The sequence below is a fragment of the Vidua chalybeata genome, chromosome 2 (genome assembly GCF_026979565.1).
Source record: "Vidua chalybeata isolate OUT-0048 chromosome 2, bVidCha1 merged haplotype, whole genome shotgun sequence".
In the NCBI taxonomy this organism is placed as follows: domain Eukaryota; kingdom Metazoa; phylum Chordata; class Aves; order Passeriformes; family Viduidae; genus Vidua; species Vidua chalybeata.
This window is the reverse complement of record NC_071531.1, coordinates 62,340,901-62,356,136: the sequence shown is the minus strand read 5'-3', so window position 1 is coordinate 62,356,136 and position 15,236 is coordinate 62,340,901. Positions and strand designations below refer to the sequence as shown.

Below are 15,236 nucleotides of genomic sequence, written 5' to 3'. Positions count from 1 at the left end.
TTTCCAAAACATGACAGGATGAAAACTGTGCCCAGAAAAAAGTGTGACATATTGCCTAAACCATCTAGGTTGATACTGGCAAATCCTGGAAAATACCCAGACAATAAGGTGTGGATGGTTTGTTCCCCTGGCCGGCAGCTGGGTCAGCACTGTCTCTTGCTTGGGCTCTGAGCAGCTGCCAGCACCAGCAGCACAGCAGCGGTAGGTGCAGTAAAGCCCTCCCGCAGAGGCTGGTTTGTAGTACACAGAACCAGTACAAAATGTCCCTGATGCTTTTCCTTTTATAGTGCTGACCCCAATTACTTTTTTTCCCTTTCTTTACAGAAGGCTTCACCTTGTGGCCACACCATTATCACATTTCTGTAGCTCATATCCACTGCAGCGCAGCTATAGCTTTGATATTACTGCTTCAGAGGACTCAGAGTTGCTTGGGAAGCCCATTGGTATTTTTGCAGGATACTGCCTTTGCAGCATGCAGTGAAACCCCCTGGTTTGTTCCTAGCTCAGTGGCAGTTTCCTGCACAGCCATGAACAGACACCACTAATTACATTATTTCTTGACTGTAAAGGAGAAGGATGGGCCCTCCTCTACTGCCTCCTCTCATGTTTTTAAACCATTTGTGAGCAGGGATTTGTCTTTCTTCCTGTGTGTAGTAAACTGAGGTTGAACTCTTGTGGTGTCCTCGCTCAGATTTGAAGAGGGCCCCCCAAATTCACTGCTAGAGTAATTATTTGTCTGGTTCTGAAGCAGAGACCTGCACGACGAGCTTTGGCAAGGTTTGGTGTGCCAGCTTGTGCTGAGAAAGTGCTTGTAGTCCCCAGGTGCTGTGGGCCAGGAGAAACCCCACAAACCCACACCCATCACCCCATGACCCTTCCTGCCAGCCAGACTCCACGGGGTGTATTTGCAGGAACACAGGCAGCGGCAGCAGCAGCTTGAGCTCTGGGTAAGTGCCTTCCCTTGGGCTCACACATGTTCTTGTAAACTGAGATTTCACACAAGCCAGTGAAGACATACTTCAGTTTTATTGTTGTTTAGGCATGGATAGAAACATTAATTCTTTTGCACTCTTGGTTCTTGAAGCTTGCCTATAGTGAACTCAGAGCAGTGAAAAACCCAGCTCCTCAGACTGACGATTTAAAGTGCATAGGAGATCAAGCAGAATCCCAAAAGGCGAGGAGTTGTTTATATTCTTTTTTCTGTAGCTGTGAAAGTTGAAGGACTTTTTTTTCTTCTCGTTTGCCCTATATTCCCTTGACAGCGGTATGAAAATTTTCAGCCCTTCCCTATGCTTTCCCTTTGGAGTTTTCCCTATCTTTGGAAGATTCCTCTCTGTATTTAAGAATTATTTGTAGTGATATAAACAAAGAGAGGCGGTAGATGCACACTCCTTCACAGGACTCTGGTACAACTTTTCCTGTTCAGAGTCATGCCCACTGAATTTGTTTTTTCTTTTAAAAAACGTGTATCCCTTGGCAGTGTTCTTGCACCAAAAGAAAAAGATATATTTATATATAAAGTATTTTTTGTGTGTTCACGTTTTATTTTGGAAAAACAGGTGTTTAAAAATTTTAGAATTTTTTAAACAAAATTCTAAAAAGAAAAAAAAAATCACAATATTTACAGAGATAACAGAATGGCTTAGCCATGCAAAACAAACTACTTTGGTTTTTCCCCCATTTTACTTTGGTTTAAATATTGACCAAGATTATAATTTTTTTTTCTTTTTTGCCAAATAAAACAGTAACAAATTAAAGTTTAGAGGCATATAACAGGATTTCCCTCTAATATTTTATACAGCATAGAGTTTATAGGACATCTTATGTATTTAATCCATGCCAATGCACTACAGGAAGCTTTTATTAAGACATCAGTCACTGCTGCCCAGACATTTAACATTTTACAAATTTACAAGTAACAGTGTTTTCTGCCCCCTAAATAATTCAAAAGTGGCAAAATACATTTCCTAACGTCCATATTTTTCGTTTATTTATTTATTTATTTATTTATTTTTGCCTACCAGTCTATAAAAACTTACTTTTTCCCTGGATATTTGTAAATGGAAACCTGATGTTCTGCTGAATGTTCCTCTCCATCAGAGCTGCCTGTTACCTTCTTCCAGAAACTAACTTTCCAGATACGATGAAACTTATCTCCCTTAAGTACAACTTTCTATTGGCCATTCACCCTAAAACCTTTTCTTATCAAGTATCATTTTAAAAAATCCCTCAAGCAAAAAACATGTTTATAAAGTTACAAACATGAATGTAACTAAAGATACATAGACATTTCATTGTTACAATCATATGTACTGTTTGATAAATTAGGTACCGGTTAAAAACACTGAAATTATCTCAAGGTGCATTCAATATCTGTAGCATAGTTAACAAAAACACACACACACAAAAAAATATATATATTCTATTTTTGTGGGAAAAAAATGCAGCTTTGATATGACCACTTTTTAAAAAAGTTTCCAATTCTGACTGGTATATCTCTGAAAAGATGAAAAGGTACAGTACTTTAAGGCAGCGAATAACATAAAGGAATCAAAATTAATCCAGAATTCCAGTTCCTTATCCTAATGCTAACATGAAAGATGACTGATAACCATCAATAAAATGCATTCTTGCTCTAGAAGAAAAGGATTTTTTAGCCACCAGCTGTATGTAGGCTAGAAATTTTTCATAGTGTTCCTTACTCAATACCCAGAGCTCTTCAGGGAAACTCTTTATTCCCTTTCTAGCTTGTTTAGCTTTGTATGGTTTTTTAAATGTTCACTTTCATTAACAATTTAGTTCATTCTTTGTCACAGCTGTCACCCTTCTGCTTTACTGTGATTTCAAAGAATGAAAAAGGAGTTTGACATTTTCGTTTAAGACAATCTTACGCTCTAGGTACTTGCTACGAAGCAGAGGCTTCACTGATTACAACCAGAATCAGACATGTACCTGCTCAAAGGGTGTCATAAAAACAATTGAAATAAAACCATTACACTATACATCAGATTAACAGCAACTCCCAGAACAAAGCCTTACAGTGTATAAAAATAGCTACGTAAAAAATTTACATAAAGGCAAACAAAAAGAAATCTTCAGTGCAGACATTTACAAAAAATATTTTAAACAGAACACAACATGGTGACCTATTATCATGGCTGTTGCCAAAATTAGTTTGTGGGGTTTTTTAGCTTGAGATAATTGTGTCTAAAATCCTTTGAAAACCTGGTCGTATGATCTGCTTAATACTTGAACCATGAATAGCTGTCACTTCTTTGTATATGTTTAAATACAATCCACATTCATGCTTCAATTGGTCTATATGTATTCTCTGAAAATATGAAAGATAAAGCCGGTTAAATATTTTTAAATATGTTAACCATCATAACTACTCAGTATCTATGCTGTAAATAAACAGCTACATGAAAATTACTTTCTTCTGCAGCTCAGTGATGTAAATGCTTTCTTTCATGACAAGAATCGCTGTTGCAGTATTGTTCCCAGTAAATCCAGTAAGCTTGTCTGGTAAGTAATGGATTTATGTTCATTTCAGTTATGCAGATCTACTGATCTGAAGGAATACGAAGAATATGATTGCACCAAAGGCACACAAGATGTTTACGCTGCAACATTTTCAAAATCCAAATTGACTTGTTTTCCACCTTTAAATCCTTCCTAGGACATAATTTCAGTATTCCCAATTCCCTTTTCCAAACTAGTAAAACAGTGATATTGCTGGTAAAGTGGGTGAAGTGCCTACAGCAATGCTGCATCTCTTTATATACTGCATAAATGCTCTATGTAATCCATTACATTCTAAATATTTAATGCAAAACTTGTGGTTTGTATTAGAAAATTTCAGAAAATACTGACATATTGAAATTATTGACAGTTGCATTCATTTAAAGAAGAAACCTTGTTATGTAAATATGAAATATCATAATTTCACATAATTCCATATGCTTTAAACCCCTGCTACCTCAAGAAGGTATCCAGTGCTATTTACTTAAGATCACTGAAAATCAGGGTTATCTACAGCTTTCCTGTGGAGGAGCTTACAATGCAAGCACCCCTGAATATGTAATACTCTCATTTTTAAGAATATTTGATGACTAGCTCAACAAACCTCTCTATGGTTTGTCTCTATAGTTTCCAGACTCTTGTGTTAACACAGTGTTAATTTTAAATGAGCTAAACCAGCCAGAAAAATTGTCTAAGCCCCTCCTTTGGGTACTAGGAGAGGTGCAGCAGTGGTGTATATATGTGTGAGCACAGGGTGGTGCTCTTGGTGCTCTGCAGTGCTCCTGTAATTCCCAACAGAACTTTGGCATCTGCCAGATCATTTGTAAACAGTTTACTTCATACAGATCCAGCAAGGAAACTTTCAAACCTGTTACTAATGTAATACACAGTGTCTCTTTCCATGATAAAACTAGCACAGGTGTTGAAATCTAGACTAAGACAATTGTTTTGTTCTAAGGGAAGGAAGTTTCATGACCTTTGCATTAATGATGAAAAAAGTGACCAAGGATTTGGAAACTGTTGCTTTCAGTAAGGGAAGAAGTTCCCGTAAACATTTCAAATCATAACTTGAAACCTTCTGAACTCTGTCTAAACTTACTCTTCATATAAACACATACATACACATGCACAGTGGTACATTATACAAATTTGTATTGTCATTTCCTCAAGCACATGCATTAACATAAAGCCAAATATTAAGTTCCATCTGAATGTCAGACTTCTTTTTATATTTGTACGTGCATTTCTGAATTCTTAACTGGCCAAAAGCTTGAGTCTGTCTGTCCTAAAACTACACCACAAAGTGACCCCACTGCCTCACCTCTGGAAGGTGAGCATCAGACCAAGCTAGAGCTTTGATCACCAGAGAGAAATGGTAGACAAAGAGATTTTAATACTGTAATATAAAACACTTACCTGGAATGATGACTGACACATTTTCTCTTAAGTTTCAGATTTATGATTGTTTTCCTCTAATTTTTTGTTTTCTTCTATATTTCCGAGATCTTTGTCTACATGTTTTGATGCTGTCCTATAATATAAAGGAAGGTCATTTTTGTGTGTCTTCAGCAATTTGTTCCATACTCATATTAATGACACTGCCTCCTCCCCTCACAGTGAACAGAAAATTTTGACAGTCCTGTTCTGAGCAGAGCAACAGGTTTGCATATGTCTGTAAATAGGCCAGTGACACCGGATCCCCCACTGCTATGGGTACCACAGGAAGTATTGCAGCAGGGCTCTGAGTGTTTGATCTACCTCTTGAGGAATTCAGAATTATTCTGAGCTAGCAGACATTTAGTAAGGTTAAACCAGTTGTGGAGATTAATGTTTCTTGACAAAATAATTGTGCAGCTTGTTTCAAAAAAACATGAGTCTGCTTTAAGGCATACTAAAACGTTACAAGTGTAGCTAAAATATCTTAATCAACACAGCAATCTTTTGTGTATTTGTAGTAAACGACTTTCAGAGCCCGTGCCAAATGGAAACTCTTTAAATGTGAAGAAATTAATGAAAATTCTGGCACCACTGAAAATAATCTCACTCTGGCTTGTAGGTCTGTGTTAACTATGACTGACAAGCTTTGGGTAAAGATGAGATTGTGTAAATGTTTGGGGGTGGGGAAAAAGGTATGCCTCATTGAAAATAGCAGGTCTTCCTTAATGCAAGTAGTGGTGATGAATTAATGAGTTAAGTGCTTAGTTTAGCTTAGCACAATAAAACCACTATGCCATTCATTTAATCTGTGAAAAGCCTCACTGTCTGCCAAGGTGAAAGATTCCTGCAGTGCTGTGATAACATTTTGAAGGCCCCAATTTTTAAAATGTAAATGGGCAAATGTGTTTGAATGGGACAAAGTAAATCCCTTGTGTCAAAGCAGATTATCGTATTCGCATTTTCTCTACAGATGATTTGTTTCCCCTATAGAAAAGTATGGTCTGCTGCAAAAGAGTGATGCATATGCTCACCCTTGCTTCAGGGTACAGACCCAGAGTGACGCTGACTTGCAAGGTACAACGAAGACACAGGCTGGGGAGTGGGACATGGCACGCTGACACCATGCAGGAATGCGCGGACCAGACCGCACCAGCGGGATTATCGCTAGAAGGGTGCTCCTGTGCACATCCGACATCTGAGCAAAGGCCAGGAGAGCGGCTGCATGCCAAGTGTGCCCTGGGCTAAGGACCCTGCTGAGGCAGGGAAGCTTAGTCCTCGTCTCTGAAGAGCTCCTGGGGCAGTGCAAATGCACCTCACCCCTGCCCACCTCTGGGAGTGCTGCTGAAATACTGCTCTCCAGCTTGAGGTGGAGTGCCTGGGGAGGATGGGATTCTGGATCCCAAATCCCACAGGCTACACTGAAAGGGACCACTCTAAAATATTTTTGGTTTTAGAGGAGATTATTTCCTGAAGGGCCATAAGTTTAAATGTTTTAAAGCTGCATTATCTTTTGCTGTTAGTTTAGGGTGCCTCTGTTATATTTGTGTAACTGACAGGAACGTATCATGCTGAAAACCCATTTACTGCAAAGATCTGAGCTGCTCTTCATTGCAGGCAAATTTAATTTTAAAAGTGCTGAGATAGTATTACAAAGTAACTTGTTCTACAGTGGTAAATTTCTATTGCACAGCAACAATCTATTTTTTTTTTTTTTTTGTTATTCAAAACCTGAAACACATTACATCAATAAAAGGGAAGTATATGAAATGCAATGAAGAAGAAAATTCAGTGCTTTGGTAGAGACTGACCTTCTGTGAGCTTAACAACCTTTCACAAATCTCTTTAATTTCAACAAAAAAGAAACAACCCCTCAAAAAAAATCCCTTGAAAATTAAAAAAGTTTATAATTTAAAACGTGTTTGGTTTAGGTTGAGCACATAATTTGGCTTGTCATGTGGCTAATGAGTCTTTTTCATAAATAATTCTCACAAAATTGGAGACAGTAGGGGAAGAGATGAAAAGCTGAAAGAATCTGGACTCAGGCAATTACCTGAGCTGAAGTGAGTTGGATGTGAGAAAGCAGAACCATGCACATCTGTCCTCATATAACTGCTAATGTCTGCTCCTGGAGACTGGATAGACTACTGACATGGCTCACTGGGATCCTTTTTTTTTGGCTTCTTATCACCAGTTTTACAGTGCCCAAATCAGACTGAATCTCATATGACCTGACACTTAACAGCAGAGAGAACTGTCTGGTCTTTGATTAGGTTAAAAGTATTCAGTGACTAATGTCAGCAGATTCTGCAATGCAATCAGGTTTTGATTTTTAAAGTAATCTATTTTAGCTCTATATTCAGTCAAACTAAATGTCACCTTTATTTTCCCTAAAGCCACACTGGGCAAAAATGGGAGATTTAAAGGGCAACACTAACTTTGAAAGAGGCAGGTGCTCCAGAACTCTTTTGGAGGATATTACAAACCACTTGCTTGAAATGAGAGCAGCAGCAGTTTTTCATGTCTGACAATCAGATGGATTTCAGTTCTCAATGCGTGAGTCTGAAATGCAGCTGTTTATTTATGATGGTTCAGTGATCCTGCTGACCTGTTTTTTGTTCCCCAAATACCATTATTGAGGCAGAATCACCACCTCAGCACAAACAATGCTGCAGCCTCTTTTAGTGCTATCTAAACAGTGTCATTACGAGACCCAGGAGTTATTTTGCACGGAGCTGTGGTGCACAGGCAGTGCTCTACCAACAGCAGAGGAGCAGCCACCCTGGCACAGCATCAGTCCCCAGGGCTCGACAGACATGGGGTTTGTAAACTTGGGTTTGTAACAGAAATGTCTCAAAACATGGGTTCCCTCACTTCCTGAGGCGACTTCAGGCACAGGACAAATAGTTCTTTTCCAGCTTAACATTCAACAAGTTGTTCTTTACTTTTTTTGTGTATCAGCTCCTGTCAGCTTGCTCCATCTGCAACTCCAGATTGTCCTCATAATATCTGAGTAGCTGGGCAATAGAGTCTGAACTTACAGAAATAATCCCAAGGATTTACCCAAAAGGGAAGACAGCCCTCTTTACCCAGACCTGGAGCACTCTCACACTGTCATTAGCTGCAGCTACAGAAAAAAAGCCCACACCTTTAATAGTGTTGTTTGGAAGAGCAAGAAGTTGGTTGTATAAATATGAGTTTACTCACTCAACTCTTTTTTTTTTCCCCCTTAAATTAATTTGTAAATCATGGAACATTCTGAGCTCTTGCTAAAATTATGACTTGTATGTAATATTTATCTATGCTCGCTCTTCAGGAAAATAATTATCCTCAGGGAACCCGAATCAAAATCTCTCTGTAAGTAGTACCAATGTGAGATTTTTAGTATTCTTTGGAGTGTGTGTGCTGTGAGGCCACTATTTTCATGGCTCTTGTTCAGATACTGTTCATAGCATTGTAATATGAAGACCATTTTCCATGATAACTGTTTTGCCTGCTGTAGTGTAAATACAGACTGCATATAGGTGACCCAAAGATTGCTGTAGGGTCTGATATCTTTTAATCTCACAAGTCTAGGCCTTGTCCTCAACACTATTTAAGGGAGAAAGTATGCAGTGCTGTTTGTCCTTGTTACCCAACCTTTTGATAATGACAGGTAAGATTATATAAATCTGTGTAGCTCTGGGTGCTGAAGCAAGAGCCATGGATTTCATTAAAGCTACACTCAACTGCACTGTTGTAGATAATTTTCTAGGAGCTAATGGTTTTATACATCCCAATCTGGACTAGCTGCAACCTCCTTATTTACTATCTCACCTTCCACTTCCTCCGATTATTTTCACATGTCCATCAGTAGGAAAAAACAGAGAGATATTAGAAAAATATTCCAGTCATCAAGAAATGGTTGATCATTTTTAATTTGTATTATTTTTTTATTAGATTTGTGTTATGAGCTGACACTTTCAGAGATGTTTGGTAACTATGTCTTTTCTCTGAAAGGGAACTGAGTGAAAACAAATACAAATGCTGAGTCTTGTTGAAAACATAGTGAGTTTCTTACATATTTGGCCCACCACATCTAGCTCATATGCTTGTTTGCTATAAAGTATCAGAAAAACAGAACTGTTATGCTTCAAGTGCTCAGTTTCAGAGATGCCAGTAACCTTTGTCATTACTGTCACCTAAGAAACATGCCAAGAGTTTGATGTGCTCTGAATGTGAACAACTTTAAGACTGCTATTGTGATTCAGCTGGCCCAGCTGAAGTGTCCTTCACTGGATGTTGAACCACTTTAACCTTGATCTAGCGTCATGTGACTTGAGATTTGGGCACCTCCCAACTCCAGGGATAAAAATGGGGCCAAGATCCAACTACATGCCATCTTCCATGACTAGAGAGCAGGGGACAGGGTACTGAGTGCACTATTTCCTTTCTGAATCTTTCATTTCTGATGTACCCTCAGCTGTTTCTGGCAAGATGAAAATTTCATATATGAAGCATTTACCTAACATGGGTGTCCTGCAATCTCAAATGACGCTTGACACAAAAATTCTAGAAAGATTATGAAGTGCTAAATTATAGTCTGTTTGGTACAGATTAGTTTACAGCATCCTTTTTTGGAAAAAGGAGAAATCTGCAGAGAACAACTGTTTGGCCTTCTGCTCAGATGAAGGAGAAACAAGGCATGCTGGGGTAGGTAGGCTCAACTCTTTATTCAAGAGGAGGCTGGTTGCAGGATGTGGAATACAGATGAGTTTCTGATTTATGGGACAATATTCACACTGAAAATAATATGTGGCAATAATCAGCTTTTCCATTAAGTGAAGCTGAGGCAGTGAGTAACTGTACAAGTGATTTATTGTGAATATATTCCAAGGCTATAAGTATAATTCCTACTTAGTGTGGATGACAAGACAATAGAAGATTATACAAACCACAACACCAATAACAAAAAAAGTAATGTTTTTCTTGCCTCGGCAGACTTGGAAAGTTCTGTGCTGCTGCCTTCTCGGACTTTCATTTGGCGTCACTTTGGGGATAGAGATTAGGTTACTGGTCAAGGGTGGGTTCAAAAAATAACTACTACCTGCTGGCCTGGATGGAGATGGGGGGGTTGCGTCCAGAGGTGTTAGTTGCTTTTTGCAAGGTCTACTTTGATTTCTAGGCTATGATTCATAATGAAAACTTTGCCAGAATAGGTACTGACATTCTGCTTGCTCCTGCGAGTATGGTGTGCAGGAAGCAGGGAGGATAACAACATATCAATTTAAAAATATACAGAGAACAGGAGATTGTCAATGATGATGCATCAATTAAGGGGTTTGGAAGCCAGCAACCATATGTCAAATACAGAGATTATTGTTTAACTATAAAGGCATTTTTTTTTCCAGTGAGCCTGTCTAATCAATCCTAGCTCTAATTTTTCCTCTAAGCTTTAGGAATAGAAGCGGAACATGAGGAAAAGAAGTGGTGTCCATTTAGATTATGCCATATCCTATCTTTGAAGCAGAAAAAATTGCTGTAATTCATAAATTCATCTCATGCTATATTCTACGATTCCTGTCAGCTCTCCCCACACTACTCAATGGTGCAAGAAGAGATATTTTACCTTCTCTGCCCTTGTTATACTCAAACCACCTCATCCAAAGAAACCCAAAGCAGTGTACCACAGTTTCATGGCTCCACATTCATACATTAGAAAAGGCATGACAAAATTATTCTAGACATTATTGCAACAGTAGCAAAGTGTGGGAGGAAGAGCACTATGTTGTTACTTTTAATTTTTTCCCCAAAAAAGCATAAGCTTTGGAAAAAAACCAAAAAACTCTCTATAGTATCTGAGTATGGTTCTGTGCATGGGTAATTTATAACAATTCTATATTTGGAAAACTTCAAAAACCTGATCGGTTATGGTTGAGTCAAAGTCTTTATGTATTATCCAAAAAAAGAGCATTTCTTAGCAGATGGAGAATTCCTTGTTGTACTTTCACATCAGTGAAAACACATTTGTTCATAGTAAAATCCCACTGGTATATTTTAGATTTCATTTGATTCAATTTTAATGGAAGATCATACTAAAACCAACTGAACTTTAAGACTGCTTCTACACCTGTACTGATTGGAGCATGTTATGCACAGCCACTTAACCTCCCCTGCTCAGAAGCAGCTCTGAGAGCTGTCAGAAAGCAAGCCTGCTTCTGACTGCCCTCAGTTCTCCCTGGAGACAAAGGTATGGGGGGAAAGACCAAGTGGGGCACACAGTAATAGCCAGCTTCAAAAGGATGGAGAAACACAGTCACTTCTTGACACCTTCCCATTTATTTTCTGAAGTGAGCCTTTGTGACAAGGAAGAAACTTGAAAATGGGAAATGCTGTTCTATGCCTATGATGTCTAAAACCTGGACTGGGATGAGAGCTCCTAGATACTTCAGCAACGGAAGCTCTATTTTTACCAATTTTATTTCAGAAATCTCAAAGTACATGTGAACAAAACAATTAAGGATCTCTCTTCTCCCTCAGATGGTTGAGTCTTATTCTGTATGTTATTCCATTTTTAAAGGAAACAAGGTAGCCAGTTTCTAAATGAAGGCAGTTTCTAGCACCAGTACAGCCACACAGACTTCCACACGTCAAGTTCCACAATTAAGTACTATATTAAATGCACAGAGTCAGCACAGACTTGGCTGTCAGGAAACAAGACCTCATTACTATTATGATCTATGAAAATCTTAGAACCCCACCTCCAGGAGATGAGTCCCATTACGCATTAGTACAAGCCAATCAGAGGTACCAAGTTTTCTTTTGCTATCAAGTGCACCTACTGAGCTTTTCCCCACCTCAGAAAACTGGAATGCTGCAGAGGAAGGAAAACAAGTAAACAGACATATCTTCTTATCACTGCTCTTTTCCAGCTTAGTATAAAGTTTTCAAAAAATTCTTACTTTGATTTCTTCACATAGAGCCAGTAGACAACACCTGCAATCAGAGCAACCAGCAGAAGACCAAGCACAATTCCCACTATTAGCTTTGTCTGGTCATTAACCTTTTCACTATTGTCATCTGAAGCAAAGAAGAAAAGTTAATGAGATGACCTATGATAAAGTAAAGCATTATAACATTTCTAAAGAATTTTCACCAGAAACAGAAAAAGAGTGAGGAAACCGTACATACCAGTTCTATCCTCTGGCTCATCATATTCTGGAATACTTACTGAAATGAAAATGTTAAAATTGAATTAAAGACAACACAGACCTAAAAATCACCTTTAATTACCTATTTACAGCAATGACAGAAACTGGAACAGTGTATTCCAAACAAGATATATAATCTCATCTTTAAATAGAAGCCTTTCCTTTGTAACTATACTATACCCATTAGAAGAATCTTACTCTAAATCTGTAATATTCAAGTCAGAAATATTTCTGACCGAGAATTTCTGTGCTACCTTTCCAAAGCTTCTCACTACCTTTCATCATGATATATGATTAAAGCCCAGTATGGCTGATTTCTGTTGTGAGTCAAGTCATACCAATAATAATAAACTGTAATTTAGGGACTAAGAGATATAGTTAATTTTGTAATAAATAAATAACTCTGTCTAGTAAATGAAGTATTACTTTGCAGTATTTTGTATTATTATGTTGTACTATTATTTTGTAATATTGTTTACTTTTGTAGCTAGCCAAGAAAGTCATGAAGACTAAATCAGTTATTGTAGAAAGCTATCAATAAATTATATGTACTACTGATCCAGAGTGGATTTACAATTGCTTGATTTAAGACAAAAGGTTAAGTATCTTAGTATTAACATTACTATGCAGACCTACTCTTCATTTGAGTGTGATGTATGGGTACTTTATGAGAAACTGTAACTTTAAGGAAATTATTTTAGAGGACACTCACTAGCAGAGACGTTCATGGAGGTCACAGTCCTTTCTAGCTCATTTTCTGCAATGCATGTTAAAGTTACATTTTCCTCAGGAGCAATTACAATTTTACTGGAAAATTTCCCATTAACATATTTTGTCTCCTCTGTCTGAAAAGATGAAAAATGAAGATTAGTATCTTTTAAAAACCAAAGAACAATACATGCATCACTTGCATTACACATTGAAAATGTTCAGAGGGAAATAACTTTCAACTAATATTTCAGTTTTCCAAACAATAGCAAGAAAAATACTACATTGTTTTATTTAATGATAATGTGAATATTTGAAAGAAAAAGTTGGCCAAAATATCCAGTTATAGATAGTATAGTGTGCACTGTAAGACCAATGATAAAAAAGGTTGTTTTTTTTTTGAGAAAGTTAACAACATTCTGTATTTGCTTTTAATTCAAGTTTTTAAAAAATATTCCAAGTGAAAAAATTCTTTAAAAAAATTCAAATTTCTAAGGTATAATTTTTCCATCTTGCTGTTTTTCATTTATGTCATTATAAGGGGAAGAATTGTTCCAAGTTTTCCAGTTTCCAGCTTTCCAAGCTATTTCCACATTAAGCATTATTTTGCCTAGCTACATGTGTCTAGTAGCACCTATTATATCTGTACTGTAATATTGATGTGTTGTTCCTTGAATTTGCTGCACATCATTCTTGGATTAATGCAACACCTAGAGAAAATTATTTGCAATCATTTATATAGCTTCAAGAAAATTGCTGTCCTATACCTACAAGTAAACAGACAAATTTTGTCAGCTACACATAATTTCTGTAGGCTCAAAGAAAAACCTAATGGAATGTAATGGAATCTACAGGATCACTGTACATTGTCCTTCAGCCACTGACTGTAGAGAGGTCTCATTTATTTTTCCTGCTAAGACAAAATCTGGCAATGCTTTTCATGGGATTTGGTAATCCATATGAAAATACTTCAGTTTGCATATTTTCCAGGTATTTTCCCTGCTATATATGAGTTCTTATTTATCCCTCAGGATGAATGCATAATTGTGCTGTTTCCAGTGAGAAACATACAAAAAACATAAATATTAGGATAAAAGCTGCAAAGCACATAAGGAACTATACTGAATATAACTTCTGATTCACACACGCCAAATTTCATTACATTTCACTCAGTTAATGCCTACATCAAGTACCCATTTGCTTTCTAATGTAAGTTCTACAAATGCATCATTATTTGCAAATTCTTTATGCAATGGCAAAATCAGCACATTACCCAGAGAAAACAACTAAGTACCTTCATTTAAAAAATGCATATTTTATTTGTAACCTTTTCTTTTTCCTTTCAGCTTCAGCTTGTAGCCAGTGGATCTCCTCTGCCTTCACCTGCTCTATTCAAAAAGGCTTTATCATAAAAACATCATCCATGTAAGCACCATGTAGCTACAGCTACCTCTTAACCTTCCCTTAGATAAATGAAAAAGACTTTTCTTCAATCTCACGACCACAAAAACGTTCCTTGATTTTAATCTGCACTTCCTATACACTAGTTTTTAGTGAATAAATAAGAAAGATACTTGCTTTATTTAGGATGCTTCCGCTGCCCGTAACTGTCCACTGCACTGCTGGTTTGGGGAAACCTTCCACGTGGCAGATAATTGTTTTTGACATTTTATTTGTGTTGGTTTTCTTGGTCATTTTGATCTGAGGTTTTCCTACAAGAACAATAATACAGTTAACCATTTTGTTTTGAAAGAACAATTAATAATCATAACTATCTGCTTGCTTACCTTCCACAATAAGTTTAAGTGTCTGTCTTTTCCTCAATCCTTCGACCTCCTGTAGAGTAGTTTCACAGACATAGTTTCCAGCATCTTGATACTGAAGACTTGAAAATGATGGACTTGTTTGCATTCTGGTATTGTCCTGATAAAGTCAGGAGTTAGAAACAACAGAGATGGACTCACAATACATTAACCCCTTAATGACTACTATCAACAGAAGTTTTCACATGCTTTGGAAAATTTGAGCCTCACTTTTTTAAGCTGTTTCCCCATTAATAAGTATATTTGAATACACAGCATGAAAAGTGGAAACTGCTGGAGATTTATAGAAGCCATCTCTTTCTTCTTGAACAATTTTGTTTTTAAATCAAGACCATAGATGGGATCAATTATTAGCTCTGAGCTTTTCTAGTAGGTTGGTCAAGATCATGAGTGATAAAACATTTGAGACACAAGTAACTGTCCTCTAGGGCAGGCTTGTGAGATCAGCATATGCTCATAAACAACCATGAAGCATCATTACTGTAAGTTTCCAGCATTACATGTTTTGTATAAAGCCACCTTCTTCAATAGCTACTATTTTCACCATCCAACCTTTCAA

The 15,236-nt window shown here is 37.3% G+C and overlaps 1 protein-coding gene across 4 annotated transcripts in view; it reads right to left on the bottom strand.

Moving 5' to 3' along the window:
* Positions 1–1,007: 1,007 nt before the first annotated feature.
* Positions 1,008–15,236, bottom strand: part of ALCAM (activated leukocyte cell adhesion molecule) — a 120,634-nt gene continuing 106,405 nt past the window's right edge. The window contains exons 10-16 of one of the 4 annotated variants that reach the window (XM_053935199.1): positions 14,642–14,777; positions 14,429–14,566; positions 12,859–12,987; positions 12,127–12,165; positions 11,898–12,015; positions 4,939–5,053; positions 1,008–3,331 (exon numbers count right to left, since the gene is read on the bottom strand). In XM_053935199.1, coding sequence (XP_053791174.1) covers positions 4,966–5,053; positions 11,898–12,015; positions 12,127–12,165; positions 12,859–12,987; positions 14,429–14,566; positions 14,642–14,777 — 648 coding nt within the window. In that variant the 3' untranslated portion in view covers positions 1,008–3,331; positions 4,939–4,965. Of the gene's footprint in view, positions 3,332–3,364; positions 3,572–4,938; positions 5,054–9,865; positions 9,986–11,353; positions 11,810–11,897; positions 12,016–12,126; positions 12,166–12,858; positions 12,988–14,428; positions 14,567–14,641; positions 14,778–15,236 lie in introns of those variants that run through there. The other 3 variants (XM_053935200.1, XM_053935202.1, XM_053935201.1) reach the window with 3 other exon arrangements.